The sequence below is a fragment of the Polypterus senegalus genome, chromosome 7 (assembly GCF_016835505.1).
Source record: "Polypterus senegalus isolate Bchr_013 chromosome 7, ASM1683550v1, whole genome shotgun sequence".
Taxonomy (NCBI): domain Eukaryota; kingdom Metazoa; phylum Chordata; class Cladistia; order Polypteriformes; family Polypteridae; genus Polypterus; species Polypterus senegalus.
The window spans coordinates 9,464,392-9,479,447 of NC_053160.1; the positions used below are offsets into that span (position 1 = coordinate 9,464,392).

General features: G+C 44.8%; 1 protein-coding gene across 1 annotated transcript in view; it reads left to right on the top strand.

Moving 5' to 3' along the window:
- The window catches only part of LOC120532312 (endophilin-A1-like), a 211,980-nt gene that overhangs the window by 131,295 nt on the left and 65,629 nt on the right, over positions 1–15,056 (top strand). The window contains exon 2 of the mRNA XM_039758211.1: positions 6,003–6,071. Coding sequence (XP_039614145.1) covers positions 6,003–6,071 — 69 coding nt within the window. The remainder of the gene's footprint in view (positions 1–6,002; positions 6,072–15,056) is intronic.

A 15,056-nucleotide genomic window follows, 5' to 3' on the forward strand; every position in this document is an offset into this window, starting at 1 on the left:
GTCCGGCAGCACAGCCCTGCTGGGTCCATGGATGTCACAAGGGGGCGCTGCAAGGAGATGTGCCCCCCCCACCCATAAAATATGGGACTTCCAGATGACCCAGAAGGGCTTCTATTGGGCAGTAGCCCTGGCACCAGAAGTACTCCCATTTGAACCATATATATATAGTGACAGATAGGGAGCGCTATCGCTCCCTTGAACCCTTGTCCAAGACGCCAGACACCAGATAAAAGTCCAAAAGTACACTATATTTATTCTGCACAGTGCACCAAGCACCCTCCTCTCCACAATACTCATTAATATACACTACAAATACTCAATAATACAATTCTCCACTCCCAGACGCGGTGCCACCCTTCCACCCAGCTCAGCTCGCCGTCTGGGAGCTCCCACAATCCTTTTATTATCCCTGACCCAGAAGTGTGGCAATCCCCAGTCCATGTGATCTCCTATCACTTCCGGGTCAGATCAAAAGTCCTTTGTCTTCACCCCGGAAGCACGTCATTCCCCTTGTCCATGTGACTCGGACGTACTTCCGGGGCATAGGGTAAATAAACACTGTACCTTCTAGCGGCCCCTGTGGTATCCAGCAGGACTGTAAAGGAAAACTCCGATGTCCATAATTCCCTGCTGGCATTCGGGGCACCTCCATGCTGCAGAGAGGGCTCCACTTGGCGGCCTGGGGGTATTGGCCGGAATGAATGGCCGGACATATTCCACAGTACTCCCCTCCCAGCAAAGAATTATAATTTGGAGCGGCCAGCCCCACAAGGGAAGTCTTTCTCCAAGAGGAGTTTCCGGTCGAGCCTTGGCTGATCCTTGTTTCTTGTTCCCTGGAGAATCTAGGGGGAATATTAGACCGATTCAACATCTGGTCCCCCGTTCTCCAAGGACAGTTTCGGCAAATGTGGCCCAACCTTCAGCATCCGTAGCACTGCCTCCGTCCTCCTGTTATTCTCCCCCTGCGGGACTGAAAACAATCGGGAAAAGTTCGGTCCTCCCCTTTTCTTGCGGAGAAGGAAACTCCCGCCGCTTCTAAATATTCTTTCTCGCCTTTTCTTTCTTTGTCAGGAGACCCCCGTTCTATTTTTGGGCTCTCCTGTTTGCTTTGGGGGTTTCCCACAGTCTGAGTTTCTCTATTTAATAAAAAGAGACCCCTTCCTCTCTGCACCCCTCTACACTTATTTTTTAAACGGTTCGGGGTCTTCAGGACCGAATCATTCCGAAAGAATGGTGAATGCTGCGGTGGGCTGGCGCTCTGCCTGGGGTGTGTTTCCTGCCTTGCACCCTGTGTTGGCTGGGATTGGCTCCAGTAGACCCCTGTGACCCGGTAGTTAGGATATAGCAGGTTGGATAATGGATGGATGGATATGGTGAGTGGTTGCAGGAATGACAGGTCGCAGAAGTATAAAAGAGCTGCTCCATTCAATCAACATAAAGGTCTAACCAAAGAAATAATTCTTGGCGCTATGTTGAAATATAAGTAAAAATATATTTGGCCGCAGAAGTAAGGGTCATTTTGCAGGAGCTCTGCTCGATGGGTTTCTCTGGTCGTAAAAGACGCCTCCTTCTGGGCAGCTTACAGCGGTCCTCGGCTACAGCCTTTCTTGTTGAGGCATTGTCATGGATTACACCCACTGAAAGTTTTTTCCAGCATCTTACCCAGTAGATCACACTCCACTGGTGATTTTACAATTTAAGGTATGTACGCATACACCTGGAGTATAAAGCATTTCTAAAAAAATTTTTTTACCCCCCTTCAGCTTTAATTTCAAAACGAAGACGCACACGAGCTGCACTATGGCATCTTCTCGGTTTCACAGCTCATTCTCTGCGCAGAACTGAAGTGTGAAGAAGCCTCGTGTTGCCATGGTAATGAACTGCTTCCCCTGATCCTGATGAAATTCCGTCTTGGCAGGCCGCCGTTTACAACTCGGGCTGGAATCTGTTCTGTTGGTATGGGTGTTAATGTTTCTCGAGAAGAAAAAGATCAGGGGTGAGAGGCAAAGATACATTTATACTGTGAATGTCTCACGTCTAACAGCACGGTGGCACGGGGGCAGAGCTCCAGCCTTCTGGGTTGTATCCATTCATCATCTGGGTGAAGTTCCCATGTCCTCTCCATGTCTGTACGGGTTATCCTTCCTTATTCTTAGACATGTAGTTTGTCAGGCTGACTAGAAATTCTAAATGTGTGGCATGTTTGACATGTGGTGTCCCATCCAGGGCTGCTTTCCACCTTACTCCCAGGGTCAGTTATCTGAAATTTTGGGTCATTGGGGTTCGGAAACCCAAAAAAATATCAAATGGTTTGTCTGAAATGGCTAACAGACTAGTGCACTCCACTCTCCAGTTCTTCAGGGCCGTCTTAACAGCATTATAGGCCGCGGGCAAAGCAGTGCACTGGGGCCCCTACCAACACAACCATTCACAGGAATAAAATTAAACATATATTCATTATATTGGTACAATTAAATCAGTGTTTAAACATTAAAAATAGGCTGTACAGCAGGGGTCACCAGCTCCGGTCTTGGAGGACCACCGTGGCTGCAGGTTTTCATTCTAACCCTTTTCTTAATGGGTGACCTGTTTTTGCTGCTAATTCACTTCTTTTGAAGTCATTTTAATTGACTTGCTCTTGAAGACTCAGACCCCTCAATTGTTTCTTCTTCCTTAATTAGCAGCCAAACCAGAACGAGATACAAAATGAGCCAAAACAACTGGTGTCCATCATACAATATGTGAAAATAAAGAAAGGTGAAGGTCTCAGGAATGCTGATCTGCTCAGGTCCTCAAAACATTTTGACAGAAAAGAGAAAATCAACAATTTCAGAAATGTCTGCTAATGCACAATGAGAGCAGCAACAAGCCACGGAATTAAAGAACGGGTTTAATTAACGTCAAGACTCTGCGCCTCATTAAGCAGCTGGTTGGAGTGAAATTGGTTGGAGTTTGAGGCCCTGACTTAGTTGATCTTCTCTTGGCTCCCTCATTTCACATTTCATTTCTGTTTGGGTGCCATTTAAGGAAAGAAATGAAGCAACTGAGAGGAACGATGAATGAAATTCAGGGGAACAAATCTGAAAAAAGCAATTCAATTAAAATGAATGCACAAGAAGTTAATTAGCAGCGCAAAATGGTCACTCATTAAAAAAGGTTAGAATGAAACCCTGCAGCCATGGTGGTACTGCAGGACTGGACTTGGTGACCTCTGCTGTACAGAAAAGATTAATTAACACAAACCTTTGAACAACATAACATGAGCCTTGAAAAACACAAAAATTTCAACATATACAAGTAAATGATACCCAATTGGTAAACCATACAGCATAGGACCCCTATGCCTGTACCCCCGGGCAGCTGCCCAGCGTGCCCATGTGTTAAGATGGCCCTGGGAAGACTCAATTCTCATCTCTCTGACTTTTTCAGGGTCTATTTTTGGGGTCACCTACCAATTTGAATGTACTATGTAAACAAGGAGGGGAATCTTCACTGTCGCTGAGCTCCCATATATTAGGGATTGTTCAGATGCCCTAAAAGGTGCGATTAAGGACACCCTCTTGGACCAAAATGCTTCAGCAGCCAGCAGTGCAGTGTCTTAGCGCGCTCTTCAGCCAAACTTGAAAATACTTCTCTAAAAGGAGAACGTTTACAGTGGACTCAAAGAGTACTCAGAACCCCTCCACGTTCTGCACGCTTCATTTGCCATGTTGGCCATTCCATCTACACTAGGGATCTCAAACTGCAGTCCTGGGGTCTCATGTATCACGGCGTGCGTAGAAATCACACTCTAACATGACGTTCGGACAAAAGCAGAAATGTGCGTACGCACAAAAAAAATCCAGATGCATAAATCTGTGCGAACGCCAACTTCCACGTTCTTCCGCTCCATAAATCCCGGTCAGCGTGAAAAATAACTCATGTGCACGCGCCTGATGCCACTCCCCAACTCCGCCCAGAATTACGCCTCTTTCAATATGCAAATCAATATAAATAGCCCTTAAGCTCAGCGTTCTGTGAAATGGCAATGGCAAAAGCACGGGGGGCAAATAGAAGAAGTTCAGCGAATACCAAGTGGAGGAAAGGAAAAATGTACTATTTGTTGGTTTAAGCAGTGGTTTAAACAACAAAAGGAAGTTGATCGAGTGATATAGAGTGTCGGAGAAACTCGAAAGGTCAAGTTCACAAAGTTGCAGAGTGCCCGAAATAAAAAGTTGTCACATATCAAAGTTGCCGTGAAAAGGCGAGTCGTAGCCCACTGTCTGAGTTTCATATGAAAGCTTATTAGGGTATAGAGAAAAGAAAAATAGGCACACAGTCAGAAAAAAGCACGAAATGTCAACTTTAATTTCAACATTTCCACTTTAATCACGTAGTTTATTTTGTCATTAAAGTAGAACATCATAAACTTCATCTTAAAATTGTTTAATTTACTAGTTTCTCAAATCCCATTGTAACTAAATTAGGACGTTAAATGCTCTGTATTCTGTGTGTTCTTCTATGCCAGGAGTGCCCAATGCGTCGATCGCGATCGACCGGTAGATCGCAAAGGTAGTGCAGGTAGATCGCTTTGCATTCAAAAAAAATGTTTCTTTAAACGTTAGTCTATCATGTATCCTCCCTATGGCATTTGCCACTTGATTGACATACAGGGTGGCCAGGCTGACATCTCTTTTTTTCTAACACACTGGCCATCCCTCACGCACGATCAAAGCCGTGAGCTATTGCAAAACTCCGGCTGTGATCTATTTAGCTTTCCAATTTATATCGACTAAAGAAGGGATTTAAAAAAAAAAATTGTTTGGGGAGGGTATGGGCTGAATGTGGAACTGAAAGAGGATTTTTTTTCTCACAACGTCACAATTGAAGTGCGTTTGTCTGACGTCTGAGGTTCAATCCCCGATGAGGGGTGCAGTGTATATGCCTGATGAGCCCAAAATAGGGCGAAACACGTGTCGCGTAATATTTGCATTATTTGACAGTTAACTATGTAACATTCTATGATCTGTTTCTCGCAACTGAGAAGGCACCCATGGCGGATGTCTGCCGACTTGCAGACCAACCACACGCGTTACCCACCCATTCAATCAGATTGTGATTCAGACTTCGAATGCTATATATATATATATATATATATATATAAAATCATTTTTAATGTAGGTAGATCATTTCGACCTGGTCATTTTAAAAGTAGCTTGCAAGCCAAAAGAGTGTGGGCACCCCTGTTCTATGCGCTCTATGTGTGTGAATCACTACGTGCTTCTTAAATGGTCTTTCTCTTCCTCCGACAGGACACAGAATCCATTACAGTCATAATATTACAGCTGTCTGAATAATTAAAATGCTGAGATGTATACGTGATATCATTTTCATGATGATAGGAGTTAAAGCATGTTATCTCATATATTGTGGCCACCAGAGCACGTGCCAGCTCCCTAAATGCCCAACACACACAGTTTCAGGGGCTAGTTGCACTCAACAAGAGGATTTTTATTCATGTGAAATGCCTCTCCCAAGAATTTCCCACAGCACATTACAATCACAAAGCAGCACACAAGAATACAGCAATGGTCGTAAAAGACACCTTCTTCTGGTCAGCCAGGTTTCTTATAGCAGAAGCACAAAAGGGGGCGGGGCTAAGTGCCCTCACTGGGCGGTTTTTTGGTGCTGTTGAGAGAGAAGGACAAGAGAAGAAATTGTTAGCCACAGCGCCCTCTCTCACCGCTATGGGTTATTACATACCTCGATCAAGCCCTTTTGTGTATAAATATATAAAATCCTGTGTGGCTTTAATAGGGAAAGCAATTTAAGCTTCTTTACATGTATTGTAAATATCAACACCACCATCATGGCAACTTTTCTTCCAGAATGCAGAGGTATAGTCTGTTTTTTTTTTTTCATCCTCACCATCATAAAGTAAAATGTATGGGAAAAAATAAATCACCTTATGAATGAAAATGAGTTCAGTTTATAACAATTTTGTATTTCTGTTTTTTCTGCAGAAAGTGAGTGAGAAGGTTGGTGGGGCAGAAGGAACCAAACTGGATGATGACTTCAAAGAAATGGAGAAGGTGGGTGAGAAAGGACATTTTGGAAAAGACTCATTGAATAGTCATAATAATAAAAAAAGAATTATTATTATTTTTATATAACACTTTTCTAAAATACTCAGTGTGTTTTGCATAGAGGGGGACCACTTGAGCCACAACCAATGTGTATCACCCACCTGGATGGCACGATGGCAGCCATGTTTGCTCCTGTACACTCACCACACATTAGCTTTTAGGTGGCTGGGGGGAGATAGTTAGCTGGTGAATGACAGGAAATGATTAGGGGGCCAAAATGACCAGGCCGTGGTGGGCCATTTATCCAGGACATCAGGGAACCCCTTACTCTTTTTGAAGGAAGCCCAGGGGTCTTCAGTGATCACAAAGAATCAGGATTTTGGTTTTACATCTCATTTGAAGAGTGTCACCAATTTTTGCAGCATAATATGGCCGAAATTGGGATCCACACACTGACCACAGGTTAAGTGCCCTCTGCTGGCCTCACCGACACCTCTTGCGACAGCAATAAGTGATGCCAGCAGGTTAAACAAATTGATTTAAAAGGCTGCCTCATCTCTAGTTGGTCTTCTATCCAAGTAGATCAGATGAGGTAATCTTTATTAATCCCAAGGAAAAGTTAGAAACGTAAAAAACAAAGATGCAGACTCACAGGACAATCAGTCAGTAGATAGACATATAATAAATAAATATTGTACAGAATTAAAACAAATACAAGTGAACTTAAAGAGTACATTGGGAGGAAGCATTGAATTGCCTGATAGCAGCCGTAAAGACCCCCACCGTGGTGGAATGAGCCTGTAGCTAGACTTGCTCCAAGAGAGTGCCTCCTGGAGAAGATGGAGGGGATTTTTCAAGATGGCATCCGATTCTACCACCACCCACTTTTCCACAACAGCTTCCAGTGTGTCCAGAGTTCACAGGCTTTCCCGATTCGTTTGTTCTGCCATTGTGTTTCTTCTGATCTTCCCAGGAGACTGCAGCATTGAACACCACACTGGCTACTATGGACTGATAGAACATGTCCAGCAGCTTGTATTGTGGAGAAATCGTCAGACGAAAATGAGCAGAGTCTTCAGAAAGGCAGTCAGAATTTAGTCTTTATTACAGAGCACATAAAGCCGTCTCAGTTCATGAAGTGAGCCAGGTGGTTAGGGCGCGGTTCGTTTTTATTTCAGTTCTAACTCACAAAACACCCCCATTTCGTACAGATTTCTCGTCATCCACTTTACATGTTATCTTCATAATAATGACCTCGCGCTGTACCTGTTTTCATAGCAATTACCTTGTCTTGTAAACTCCTTTCCCCTAATAATCATCAATCTTCAAGTAACAATCATTAGGACTCAAAGGTCGTACTTGCCGCCTGGCCCAGAGATGACCATCGTCTGATCATGTTTTACATTTCTCACATTTTCACATTTCTAATCTTGATCTAATAAAAATTAGAGGCCTTTTAATAGGTCAGTCCTCATCATTAAATTGGAACCAGGGTGACCCCCCCCATATGAGAAACTAAACTGTTCAATTAATAATTGCTTGTTGCAGTCATAGGCAGGTTGCACTGGTAAGGGTGGCAGGCAGCTTCACTGATTAGAGCTAAGCTGCTGGAGCTGAATGCGGGCGACTGCTTGGATAGTCAACTCTTAAACTCCTGTATAGCTCAGTCTAGCTAACACAATGCAGCTTGCTTTAAACGTGATCATCTAGAGCAGTGTTTGATGACCTCGGTCCTGGGGGGCACACTGTGGCTGCAGGTTTCTGTGCCAACCGGATTCCTAATAAGTGACAACACCTGATAGCACTGATCTCATTTAATTAGCTGGTATGATTTTTCTTTTATTCTACATTCAGAAAAGCACAGCAGCATGATTTTTATATTTATAAGACATTTAGAAATATTTCTGCTTTTGCTATAGATTTAAATGCTTAACTCTCTTTTGTTGATTTTTATTATATTTTGCCCTTTCTCTGTGCAGTTTTTCCCTGTCTTTGCATCTTATTAATGACAATTAAAAATGAGCAGAGCAGACACGCTGGCAAACCACACGGAAAGGCCGCAAGGACTTTAGCATCAGACCCACTAATTAGTAAATACAGTAACGGGTGACTTAAACAATCAGAACACCTAGAAAAGTAGAAAGAAAATCAAGATGACAATACTGTTAAAAAGAAATAAATATATTATTCCACTATAACTGTTTGGTACATTTTAATATATATAAACCTTGTGTTGGCTGGGATTGGCTCCAGCAGCACCCGTGACCCTGTGTTCGAATTCAGCGGGTTGGAAAATGGACATGGAAAATGGATATACTTTTTATTTTTACCAAACTTAGTATTGTAATCCTCCCTGCGTGGAGTTTGCATGTTCTCCCCGTTTCTGCATGGGTTTCCTCCGGGTACTCCAGTTTCTTCCCACAGTCCAAAGACATGCAGGTTAGGTGCATTGGGAATTCTAAATTGTCCCTAGTGTTTGCTTGGTGTGTGGGTGTGTGTGCCCTGCTGTGGGCTGGCACCCTGCACAGGGTTTGATAGATAGATAGATAGATAGATAGATAGATAGATAGATAGATAGATAGATAGATAGATAGATAGATAGATAGATAGACAGATAGATAGATAGATAGATAGATAGATAGATAGATAGATAGATAGATAGATAGATAGATAGATAGATAGATAGATACTTTATTAACCCCAAGGGGAAATTCACATAATCCAGCAGCAGTATACTGATACAGAAAAAAATATTAAATTAAATAATAATAAAAATGCATGTAAAAGCAGACAATAACTTTGAGTAATGTTCACATTTACTCCCCCGGGTGGAATCGAAGAGTCACATAGTGTGGGAGAGGAACGATCTCCTCAGTCTGTCAGTGGAGCAGGATGGTGACAAAAGTCTGTCACTGAAGCTACTCCTCTGCCTGGAGATGACACTGTTCAGTGGATGCAGTGAATTCTTCATTATTGACAGGAGTTTGCTTAGTGCCCGTCGCTCTGCCACAGATGTTAAACTGTCCAACTTAACTCCTACAACAGAGCCTGCCTTCTTAACAAGTTTGTCCAGGCGTGAGGCGTCTTTCATCTTTATGCTGCCTCCCCAGCACACCACTGCGTAGAAGAGGGCACTCACCACAACCGTCTGGTAGAACATCTGCAGCATCTTATTGCAGATGTTGAAGGATGCCAACCTTCTCAGAAAGTACAGTATAGTCGGCTATGACTTTTCTTACATAGAGCATCAGTATTGGCAGTCCAGTCCAATTTGTCATCCAGCTGCACTCCCAGATATTTATAGGTCTGCACCCTCTGCACACAGTCACCTCTGATGATCACAGGGTCCATGAGGGGCCTGGGCCTCCTAAAATCCACCACCAGCTCCTTGGTCTTGCTGGTGCTAAGGTGTAGGTGGTTTGAGTCGCACCATTTAACAAAGTCCTTGATTAGCTTCCTGTACTCCTCCTCCTGCCCACTCCTGATGCAGCCCATAATAGCAGTGTCATCAGCGAACTTTTGCACGTGGCAGGACTCCGAGTCATATTGGAAGTCTGATGTATATAGATTGAACAGGACGGAGAAAGTCCAGTCCCCTGCGGCGCCCCTGTGTTGCTGACCACAATGTCAGACCTGCAGTTCCCAAGACGCACATACTGAGGTCTGTCTGTAAGATAGTCCACGATCCATGCCACCAGGTGTGAATCTACTCCCATCTCTGTCAGCTTGTCTCTAAGGAGCAGAGGTTGGATGGTGTTGAAGGCGCTAGAGAAGTCCAGAAACATAATTCTTACAGCACCACTGCCTCTGTCCAAGTGGGAGAGGGATCGGTGTAGCATATAGATGATGGCATCCTCCGCTCCCACCTTCTCCTGGTATGCGAACTGCAGAGGGTCAAGGGCGTGGCGGACCTGTGGCCTCAGGTGGTGAAGCAGTAGCCGCTCCATGGTCTTCATCAGATGTGACATCAGAGCAACTGGCCGGAAGTCATTCAGCTCACTAGGACTTGATACCTTTGGGACAGGGGTGATACAAGATGTTTTCCAAAGCCTTGGGACTTTCCCCTGTTCCAGGCTCAGGTTGAAGATGCGCTGTAGAGGACTCCCCAGCTCCAACACACAGGCCTTCAGCAGTCGTGGCGATACTCTATCTGGACCTGCTGCTTTGCTGGCACGAAGTCTTCTCAGCTCTCTGCTCACATGGGCTGCTGTAATTGTGGGTGGCGATGTCTCTCCTATGCTGGTATCAGCAGAAGGATGGTTGGAGGATGCAGTACTCCGAGGTGGGTTAGGGTGATCAAACCTGTTAAAGAAGTTGTTCATTTGGTTTGCTCTCTCCACGTCTGTCTCGATGGCGGCACCCCGCTTCGAGCTGCAGCCAGTGATAATCTTCATCCTGTCCCACACTTCCTTCATGCTGTTATTCTGCAGCTTCTGCTCCAGCTTTCTCCTGTACTGCTCCTTCACCGCCCTGAGCTGGACTCGGAGTTCCTTCTGCACGTGCTTGAGCTCATGCTGATCACCGCCTTTAAAAGCCCTTTTCTTCTGGTTCAAAAGGCCTTTGATGTCAGTTGTAATCCATGGCTTGTTGTTAGCATAGCAGCATACTGTTCTTACTGGAACTACAATGGCATCAGTCCCAGGATGCTCAGGTGCTGTGCTGCCCAGCTGTGTGGAGCTCTACATCTGATCTTCAACAAGAGTCTGAAACTGCAGAGGGTCCCGTCACTCTGGAAAACATCCTGTCTGGTTCCAGTCCCTAAAAAGACCCACCCATTGACCCCCAGCGACTACAGGCCAGTGGCTCTGACTTCACACGTTATGAAAGTGCTGGAGAGACTTCTCCTGAAACATAAGAGTCTGCTGGTAGAACCTTGGCTGGACCCTCTACAGTTTGCTTATCGGCCCCGTATCAGCGTGGAGGACGCCATCATCTATCTGCTGAACCAGGCTTATTCTCATTTGGACATTGCTGGGAACACTGTGAGGGTCATGTTTTTTGACTTCTCCAGTGCTTTTAACACAATCAGACCATCACTGCTGGGAAATAAGCTTACGGAAATGCAGGTGGATGCCCCATTGGTAGCCTGGATTACGGACTATTTAACCAATCGACCACAGCATGTCCGGCTGAAGAGCTGTTGCTCTGATGCAGCACGGGGGCACCGCAGGGAACTGTCCTATCACCCTTCCTCTTCACCCTCTATACATCTGACTTCAGGTACAGGTCTCAGTCATGTCATCTGCAGAAATTCTCTGATGACTCTGCCATTGTGGCCTGTATTAGGGAAAGACAGGAGGATGAATACAGGAGGGTGGTGGACAGTTTTGTGGAGTGGTGTGAGCTAAATTTTTTACAGATAAACATCACAAAGACAAAGGAACTGGTTGTGGACTTTAGAAAACAGGCTCCTTTTCCCACCCCTGTCACCATCAGAGGAACTGATGTTGAGGTGGTTGAGGACTACAGGTACCTGGGGGTACACATTGACTGTAAACTGGACTGGCCCAAGAACACCAACATGGTTTTCAAGAAAGGGCAGAGCCGACTTTACCTATTGAGGAGGCTCAGGTCTTTCAATGTCTGTGGGAAGATGCTGACTATGTTCTATCACTCTGTGGTAGAGAGTGTGGTGTTTTTTGCAGCTGTGTGTTGGGGCAGTGGGCTGAAGACAGCTGAGGCCGACAGGCTGAACAAACTGATTAAAAAGGCTGGCTCTGTCCTGGGTGTCAAACTGGAGAACCTGGCGGAGGTGTCTGAGAGGAGACAACAACATTTACAACAACATTTATTTATATTGCACATTTTCATACAAACAGTAGCTCAAAGTCCTTACCATATTAAAGAATAGAAAAATGAAAGACACAATTATAAAACAAAATAAATCAACATTAATTAACATCGAATAAGAGTAAGGTTCAATGCCCAGGGCGGACAGAACAAACAAAAAAACTCCAGACGGCTGGAGAAAAAAGAAAAAATCTGTAGGGATTCCAGACCATGAGACCACCCAGTGCCCTCTGGGCATTCTACCTAACATAAAGGAAACAGTCCTCTTTGGATTTAGGATTCTCACGGAAGGGCTTGATGATGATGATGGTCACGTAGACTTCTGCCTTTTAATCCGTCCATCATTGTTGGAGCATCATGAAGCTTTGAGTAGGTGGTGGTGGCGCAGGCCACCACCACAAAGAAACCGGAAAAAGAAACAGAAAAGAGAGTAGGGGTCAGTAGGAGAATGCTGAAAAAGATTCTCGGTATCATGGACAACCCCTCTCACCCCATGCATGCCTCCTTGATGGGTCATCGGAGCACACATAGCAAAAAACTCATTGCCTCCAAGTGTAGAACCGAACGCCACAGGAAATCCTTTCTACATGTGGCAATAAGACTGTATAATTCTTCCTCATTCTGTAGGTGATCCTTCCCATCATCACATGCTGCTATCTCATTTTTTTAAAGCATAAACACTAGCCACTTTTCATTACCACTTGCACTTTTAATCTGTAATTTATTATATCTGTTATAGTTTTTGTTATAGTTGTTTGTTGCTTTGCACAAATAAGTTATATAGTTATAATACAAACTATTAGTTATAGTTATAGTTATTTGATATTTTGTTGAGAGTTATGTTGTTATTCTGTTTATTTAGTTATTCTGTTTGCACTATTATTACTGATCTTTTTAACTCTTTATTACCTTATCTTTATTCCTCTTGTTGCACTGAGCATGTATATGACAAAAGAATTTCCCTCGATAAAGGATAAATCTATCTATCTATCTATCTATCTATCTATCTATCTATCTATCTATCTATCTATCTATCTATCTATCTATCTATCTATCTATCTATCTATCTATCCAGAAGTTGATGTAATCAGTTGTGCATTCAACAGCCTCTTCAATGTTCTCACCATGTGACCCCAGCAATATATCCCAGTCTGTAGTTCCAAAGCAGTCTCTCAGAGCCTGCTGTGCCTCAGGGGACCACTTCCTGAATGAGCGTTTGGTTGTAGGTAGTTCCCTCACTCTTGGTTTGTAGTTTGTTTCCTGCCTTGCGCCCTATGTTGGCCGGGATTGGCTCCAGCAGCCCCCCGTGACCCTGTAGTTAGGATATAGCGGGTTGGATAATATTGTGATTTCTATATTGTTCCCAAAACACAGAACTTGGGAAATAACACATCAATTAATTAGCCCAGGAGTCCAATTAAAAACAGAAGCTGGTTGGAACAAAAACCTGCAGCCACAGTGGGGGCCACAGGACCGAGGCTGGGAAACACTGATCTAGAATATTCATCCATCCATCCATCCACTTCAGGGCACATCCACACTAGGGAAAATTTAGAATCGCCAATGCACCTACGCTGCATGTCTTTGGACTGTGGGAGGAAACCCACGCAGACACGGGGAGAACATGCAAACTCCAGGCAGGGAAGCGAACCCTGGTCTCCTAACTGCGAGGCAGCAGCGCTACCACTGCGCCACCGTGCCACCCCCATCCATTATCCAACCCACTATATCCTAACTACAAGGTCACGGGGGTCTGCTGGAGCCAATCCCAGCAAACAATGGGCATAAGGCAGGAAACAAACCCCGAGTAGGGCACACACTCACAATTTAGGACCACCAATGCACCTACCCTGCATGTCTTTGGACTGTGGGAGGAAACCCACGCAGACACGGGGAGAACATGCAAACTCCAGGCAGGGAGGACTCAGGAAGCGAACCCGGGTCTCCTAACTGCGAGGCAGCAGCGCTACCCACTGTGCCACCGTGCAGCCTAGAGCAGTCATAATCCTTAAAATTTAAAATGAAATGCTTATATATTTAAAGTGTTTATACGCTAGCATGCAAGTTTACTTAGTTTAAGGGCCTTGAGTGTTTGCAGAAACTTGTTTGGTCTTCAGTCAGCCAGAAGGCCCTGCAAAGCCGCCATGTCCCAAACAAAAGCTTGTTTTCTCAGTTCCCTCAAAAAACACAGCGTCCTCGGTTCATAGAAAGCAAAACAAGTGAAAAGCAAGTAAGCAGGCCACATTCAAAACAAAAGCAGCGGCCTGTAAAATAATAGTGCCTGTCTAAGCCACTTAAAAAGATGTCAAGAAAGTTGCAACTCCTTTTAATAGCCAATAGTTCTAAAACCAATAAGAAGACATATCGCTCCTTGATCTAAACCTCAACACTTGCTGCACACATCAATAGACCTGAGTCTCCGAAGCAAGTCCAGTCTGCTTTGGCCCTTCTTCTACGACGCCTCTGTGCTGTCAGGCCAGTCCAGTTTGTTGTTCATGTGAATCCCCAGGTACTTGTAGCTCTGCACCACTTGAATGGTGACTGGTGGTCTCAGAGGCTCCCTGTATCCAGTAGGGGGCGTTAGCTCCCTTGGAATGAGCTCTTTTGTAATTGTGGTGTGCTACATCACCCAAATCTATATAGTGTAGAAGATCAGGCCCCGGGCACAGACAGACAGACACCATATGTCCAAAACACACACGTTTATTTACTCCTATGCTCCAAACAGTACTCAGTCCTTCTCTTCCCGTCTCTCCTCTACTGCTTCCTTCCCAAAGCTTTGTCTTCCTCCTCCCGTCTCTGGCTCATGAGTGGAGCGAGATGGTCTCCTTTATAGTGCACCCGGAAGTGCTCCAGGTGCCCCTTGATTAACATCCGGTAGCACTTCCGGGTGTGGCAGATGTGCTGCAAGTCCAGACTCTGGAGCTGTCCAAGTGCCCCCTGGCGGTGGCCATGGACCCGCACCGGGTTGAGCTTCTAAGCTCCAATTCCGTGGCCCCAATGTAAACTAAGGGGGCTGCCCTCTCATGTCCCGGGGAAGGTATTCCTGGCAGTATGCCCATTCCCCCGGTCTTCTCCTAAACAGGGCATCCCATCTGGGCAAGATCCCTGGCTGTCCATCACACTAGATATTATATAAAAAGGTGATACCCCTCCCTTAGTGATATAGCGGTAAGAAGTCACAGCTTTGTTTAATGATGG